This window comes from Zeus faber (genome assembly GCF_960531495.2).
Source record: "Zeus faber genome assembly, chromosome: 19".
Lineage (NCBI taxonomy): Eukaryota > Metazoa > Chordata > Actinopteri > Zeiformes > Zeidae > Zeus > Zeus faber.
Window position 1 is genome coordinate 17,129,353 of NC_137206.1, and position 7,147 is coordinate 17,136,499.

At 44.1% G+C, this 7,147-nt stretch overlaps 1 protein-coding gene across 1 annotated transcript; it reads right to left on the bottom strand.

Annotated features, from left to right (window-relative positions):
• Positions 1 to 1,433: 1,433 nt before the first annotated feature.
• xkr9 (XK, Kell blood group complex subunit-related family, member 9) lies at positions 1,434 to 3,952 on the bottom strand (the record flags this gene model as incomplete). The annotated part of the gene is made up of 3 exons (XM_080020395.1): positions 1,434 to 2,062; positions 3,167 to 3,369; positions 3,636 to 3,952. The coding sequence occupies 3 exons, from the start codon at positions 3,950 to 3,952 to the stop codon at positions 1,434 to 1,436; spliced, it is 1,149 nt and encodes a 382-aa protein (XP_079876521.1).
• Between the last annotated feature and the right edge of the window lie 3,195 nt (positions 3,953 to 7,147).

Sequence of the window (7,147 nt, forward strand, 5' to 3'; positions counted from 1 at the left end):
TGTGGTTAACGGGAGGGTCTCCAGTTTACGTTGTGTAGTACGTTAGTTATCGTTTATATCCGTTTTTTGGCTTTTCTTTACATTTCCGCAATTGCTGCGACTAACCCGGACCCTGTGCATTGCTGCCTGCAGCGATATTTGTGTTCATATTTATTAATCCCATACAGTATATATCTATATTTAAAATTTATATTGTCGACCCACAACCACACGAGTAGCGAGTACCACTTAGCCCCAGCTAAAGCCTTTTAACCAAATTCATCCTGTGCATAGAATCCCATTTGGTATATGCTGTATATTTCTTCATTTCTTTTTTTTGTATATGGCTATTTTCTTTGGCTATTTGGCTATTTTTGCACATTTGGCTATTTCAGTTTTATGTTTCTGGATTTTATTAGGCTTTATTTTTTTATTTTCTTTATGCTAATTTCAAATCTATCAACACTGTAAATGGATGAATTCAAGGGTGTGGGGGTGGGGTGGCTTATTCAAGAACCAACCACCATCACGCTCCTGCGGTGCTCCCAGGTGATCTTAGGGAGGAAGTGCTCTTTCTCAGCTCTTTGACTCAATACACCATATTTTGATCCCAACAGTTGTCAAAACAGAATTATAATTAGCTGGTTTATAAAAAAATAAAATTATATATATATATATATATATATTACTCCTCTGTGGTTCCCACCATGTTGATGGCTTGTTGGTGGAAGATTAAGTTGCCACCCTGGACTTGGGATAGATGGGGTATAGTTTTATTATATGGACATTCACAGATTTCACTGTGATAAATGTGAATAACGGAAGAGCAGAGGAAAAAGAAAAGGAAAGAGACATGGGTTGCTAGAAAACAAATTAGAATGTACTTATTCTAAGAACATATAAATAAAGGTGTGTTTCTAATAAATACATAAGCTCATAAGCATAACTGGGCACAAGAGCCAACGTCAAAAACATCAGTACAATGGCACCACCTCGTGTTGAGTATGTGCCTTGCAAGTGCACTGTGCATTCCTGAGGCTCCACTCCCTCTGGAATGGAATGAAACTGACTTATCTTTGTACCAATGTCTTTTTTTTTTTTTACATTTGTATGGTTTTCAAAATGAGGCTTATGTTGTAAATGAGGCAACGTTGAATTGATAGGAAATGGATGGAACAGTAATAAATCATGAACGAATCATGAACCAAAATATCCGCTGGGAATTAAGGAAAATAACAACAATATTAACAAAAATAAAACTTAATCGTGTGACAAATTAGGGAAATACATGTTAACAGCACCTGAAAACAAGTGATATGGTAAAACATGTAATTAAATGCAATAATGACATCAAGGTAGAACGTCTCGCGGTGGGAGTTTGAGCTTTTGTGCTGCTTGCTGTTCAGCCTCTGGATTCTGACATTGTCACAGGACGTCAAACAAAAAAAACCCGATCAAGGCATCAAAAATAACTCTATTCGGACCTGGGTCTCCGGCTCCTCCCCCAGGCCGTCCAGCTCATCCGCCTCGCGCCACTGGCCTCTGGGATGCAGGAGCGCGTAGTACACCACGAGGCAGACGAGCCCCAGCGCCGCCCCACCGACGATCGCGCAAGTGACCGGCCAAAAATACGCGGCCGCCGCCGTCTCCGGCCTCAGGAGCCACAGCAGCAGCGGAGCCGCGGCGTTCACGAGGGAGAAGAACGCGTAGTAGACGCTCATGGCCACCTTGGTGCCTTGCCCTTTGACGTTGAAAAAGGTGAAGGTGAGGATGACCCCCACGACGGCCCTGTAGAGAGCCTCCTGGATCCTGCTGGAGCAGAAGCTGGTCTGCAGCAGGTTGGCCCAGACCACGCCCAGCAGCCAGACGAGGGCCAGGCCCACCGTGGTGTACTCGCTCAGCGTGAGGAGGACGCCGTAGCTGAGGACGAGGGAGGTGATGGTGCAGAGCTTGTAGGCGGCGTAGACGACGGTGGGCGTGCCGGACCGCATCTCCCTCGCGCTGGGCAGCGACCTGCGCAGGCAGCGCTGGTAGTCCACCAAGGACCAGGCGATGTTGAAGAAGGAAAACGCCATGGACATACCTGGGGTACGACAGAAAGTCAAGATTTGCTGGTTTCATAATTTCCCCCTCGGTGCCGATTGTTCTCCAATCTGTGTTTCTGTCTTTCGTTATTTCCTTCCTTCTTTTCTTCTTCCTCTTTGTTTGGACACTTTCAACACCCCTCCGTTCCGAAACACTATGTTGATTTCCAATTGATTTCTGATAGTTCTGACTAGACACTAACACTTTGAGACGCGGGTTTTAAAAGCAACGTCAGCCAACGAGCGGAATTCCGATTGGGCCAAATAGTCGGCGCCTCAATCTCAGGTCCAGCCGCAGCAAGAACTGCAGAATTATTTCAGGTGTCAAGGATAACGGTCGAAAATCATGGCGTCCTCAGCTAAACACGGACGAACCGCATCGTCAAAGAGGCGCGGTGCGGGTCAATGTTTACCAACACCGAATCCAACGAAATGCCAATGCAACTGGCACAAAACCTGGACCCTTGAGCAAATGGACAAATATTGTCTGATGAGTCATCTTTTACCCGACTTCCTAAACCTGGATGGATTTGTGTTCAGAGGAAACAAAAGGGTGGCCAAAATTTTTGCTGTGAGCTATTTAGCAAACGGGATGGATCCGTAATGATGCCGGCGGGGATCCTGTGGGAGCCGGCATTTGCTTTTCGCGGTCGTATACGTAATGGTCCAGAACCGCACGGCCGTGTTTCAAGACCAAAGAGGCAACCTGTGTTGGAAACACTGTTCCCTCATGAACACCAGGATGCAGTCAGCACCCAACAATGGCCTCCTCAGTCACCTGACGCGACCGTCATTAAAACTTTATGGGATGATCTGGGGCAAAGGTTGCAAAGTCGATGTCTGCCCCCTTCAGCCAACAAAGATACAGACGCTTTTCTCCTTGAAGAGCGCCCCACGTAGAAATGTAGCCGTTGTGAATGCCTGCGTGGCGGACAAAGGGGCGTGGTCAAGCACCGGACGGTTGTTGACCACGCCCTTTTGTCCGCCACAGCATGTAAAGGGAGAAATACTCTCAATTGGGTCCTCGATATCAATACGTATATTACCAGGTCTTTTGGGACACCCCCTTTCATGCGTATGCACACCGACATGCTCACACTCACACTGCATGACGGAGCCGTCATCATATTCCAGTCGGACGTAGAGCTGGAGGAGCAGCTGAGGAACGCTCTCCAGGAAGGCCTCGAACAGTTTGAGCATGCTCAAATCGGTCTCCAGCCCGAGCAGCCGGTGCGCCTCCCGCTGCGCCTCCTCGGAATTGCCGCACCAAACCTCGCGGTATCCGCTCTTCAGGAGGTGGAAATACCTGTCGACGGGGGGAGAGACGTGCTTATTAGCTCTTATCAGAACATCGACTGTGACATGCACGTGTCGCATTCCGGTCCGTGCACTGAGGAAGGAATTCCGAGAGACAATGCCCAAGTACAGCGGCGTGTTTCACATACTGGCACGATGATTAACGGGATAGAGGCTGGTTCCCATTCTTCTGCGGACTCGACGCCATAGCATTTCCTGCGCGGGAACAACAACCAACACCCGTTTAGAGGAAACGTGATCCTGATTCCACTGTACCTGGCGAAGATACCGGTGCCGAACAGATGGAGACCCACGAGACCGGCGGTGGACATGCCCCACGCCGCGGCTTCCCCCTCCGGGTTGAGCAGAACGTTGTTCATGTCGTCCCGGTACCAAGCCAGGCTGAAGAACTGCGTGACCACCAGCCCGCACAAAACAAAAGTAAGAGTCAGTGCGGCCCGGAGCAGGCGTTGGTCCCTGATGTATCTCAGCGCCAGTGCGACATCCGTCCCGATGTCCACGACGTACAAAATCAGGCTGGAGACGGTCAGCAGCCATCGCAGTTTGGTGTATCTGGAGTCTGAGGGATGCATTCCGGGTTTCGGTTTCAGTTTCCCCGGCGGAAGGTTTCAGTTCAGGGTGAGGCTCTTCGGTGAATCAGTCCTCATGATCCTTCCAGGTCCAGAGTGTTTGCCTTGGGAGCGGAGATTTGTGCACGCTGTGTGACTCAGGCGACATTATGATCCATCTGTGAATGTGACAAACAACGTGACAAACTCCTTGTATCTTGGGCATTGCCAACAGTGCACGAGGACAAGTTATCAATGGGGACAAAAACCTTTACACTGTACTGTACTGTTATGCAATCGACGAAACAGGCTCTGGTAGAGTTGCTCTCGTGCTCTGAGATTCTCCAAAGCAGACACACATACAATTTCTCAAATATTTTCGATCTTTTTTTTTTTTATTTCCTTCCGAACAGTTATTCTGATATTCCATTATACGATTAAGTTCTTTTTTACCAGGTTTTATATGATGTAATTGAAGGCAAACAACAAGCCCTAATTCTTATTCTCTTCAAATATAATAATAATTATAGGAATAATAATAATAATAATAATAATAATAATAATGATAATGATGATAATAATAATAATGACAATAATAATAATAATGATAAATGATAATGATGATAATAATAATAATGACAATAATAATAATAATGATAAATGATCATGATAAAAATAACAATAACAATAACAATAACAATAACAACAATAATAACAATAATAATAATAATAATAATAATAATAATAATAATAATAATAATAATAATAATGATGATAATAATAATAATAATAATAATAATAATAATAATGCATCATTTTGTTTTACAGGCACTAAACTATGAAAATATAATAGCATAATCAACAGAAAGTAAGCTCATATTTAAAAAAAATTAAAACAATAAAGTTAAACTGGACACAAGTCAGAATGAATGACTCTGAGCTCTATAAATGCAGATCACAATTTTAGACACAGCACAAAACTAGAAATTTAACTTACTTACAACATAAATGTTCCCAGCGTCGTTGCACTGTGAACCGACATGTAAAAGCGTCTTACTTCTTGACATGTAGATTCTATCTCCATTCCTTTTCCAAACTCCTGTGGGAAGCTCCTCCCAACCGGTGTCTGTCCGCATCACGGTCGAGCCAAGACAAACTTGTGACCTAACAAGGTTGTTACCTGTGATTCATGCCTCATGTCTCCTTCTGTAGCTTTATGTCAGACACACCTGTTTCTTCCTGACAGGCATGCTCCTTTTAACACGCACACACACACACACACACACACACACACACACACACACACACACACACACACACACACACACACACACACACACACACACACACACACACACACACACACACACACACACACACACACACACACACACACACACACACACACACACACACACACACATTATTTTACAAGGTTCAAGGTTTTTATTGTCGTAAGCACAACAAAAATACATCAGATATTACCGGCTACGGAATTCGTATACATAGAGCCAACCACAGCATTGTAAAAAACAAAAGTAATAAAAATGTGATGTATGTATGTGTGTATGCATATACTCTAAAATACAGTTAAAACAATAACCATGCAAATGATATATACTGGACACATACACACACACACACACACACACACACACACACACACACATTATTATACAAGGTTCAAGGTTTTTGTTGTCGTAAGTACAACAAAAATACATCAGATATTACCGGCTACGGAATTCGTATACATAGAGCCAACCACAGCATTGTAAAAAACAAAGGTAATAAAAATGTGATGTAGGTGGCACGGTGGCGCAGTGCGTTGCACTGCTGCCTCACAGCAAGAAGGTCCTGGGTTCGATTCCCGCCTGGGGCGCTGTTGGCACCGCGCTCCGGTGGGTTATCTTCCAAACAGGAGCCTTTCTGTGTGGAGTTTGCATGTTCTCCCCGTGTTCACATGGGGTTTCCTCCACCTCACGTCAGTAAGGACCCCCACCAAAAACATGCACCCATCATCGTCTGACCAGCGATGGACACTTATCACCTGGTCCCCGGGCGCGTCCACGTACGCTGCCCACTGCTCCTGGCTGTACCCCCGGAGGAAGGACAAGCCAGGATGGGTCAAAAGCAGAGGAGCCATTTCACCGGCCACCATCAAGCATGTGTGTGTGTGTGCAAGCATGTGTTGTGGAGTGTCGTGTGACAATTAAAGACTGTTTCTTTCTTTCTTCTATGTATGTGTGTATGCATATACTCTAAAATACAGTTAAAACAATAACCATGCAAATGATATATACTGGACACATACACACACACACACATTATTATACAAGGTTCAAGGTTTTTATTGTCGTAAGTACAACAAAAATACATCAGATATTACCGGCTACGGAATTCGTATACATAGAGTAGTAGTAGTACATAGAGCCAACCACAGCATTGTAAAAAACAAAAGTAATAAAAATGTGATGTATGTATGTGTGTATGCATATACTCTAAAATACAGTTAAAACAATACATTTACATTTTTACATTTAGTCATTTAGCAGACGCTTTTATCCAAAGCGACTTACAAGGGAGAATAACATTCAGCTACATTGCGACAGAGATTAGTGTAATAACAACATTAGTGTAACAATAAATACTGCAAGGTGGTGCTAAGTAAGCAAGGTGGTGCTAAGTAAACCACACTAACTAACACTAACACTAACAACACTAACAATAACCATGCAAATAATATATACTGGATAATTACACTGTTCTGTGCCGTGTTCAGTGACACGGTTCAGTGATAGATCCTTTATTCATCCCCGAGGGATGTTTACAGAAGCAAGCGTCAAAAACAATAGGCAATAATAATCATAAAAATCGAAGAAGAAAATTGGCAATATTCAAAGAACCTAAAAATGTTGAAAATAGAGAAAAAAAAAAAGAACGACTAATGGCTAATACATGCATGCCTATATATATATAATTATTGGTTATTTATTTGTTACTATAATAACATTTCATTCCGTTTCTTTAACTATTTATGGATTTCTTTTCCTATCGAAGGCCACCGCGCCACCCTCCGGCCCAGAAGATGGCGGTGGTCCCGCCGCGGCTCAGTTCTGCAGCCTCCGCTGGAGCGGAGGAGGAAGACGCGGCCGTTCTCCCCTCCCACCCAGAGGAAGAAGAGTGACACGCCATTCAGCCGCTGCTGCCTGCACCGTGGGC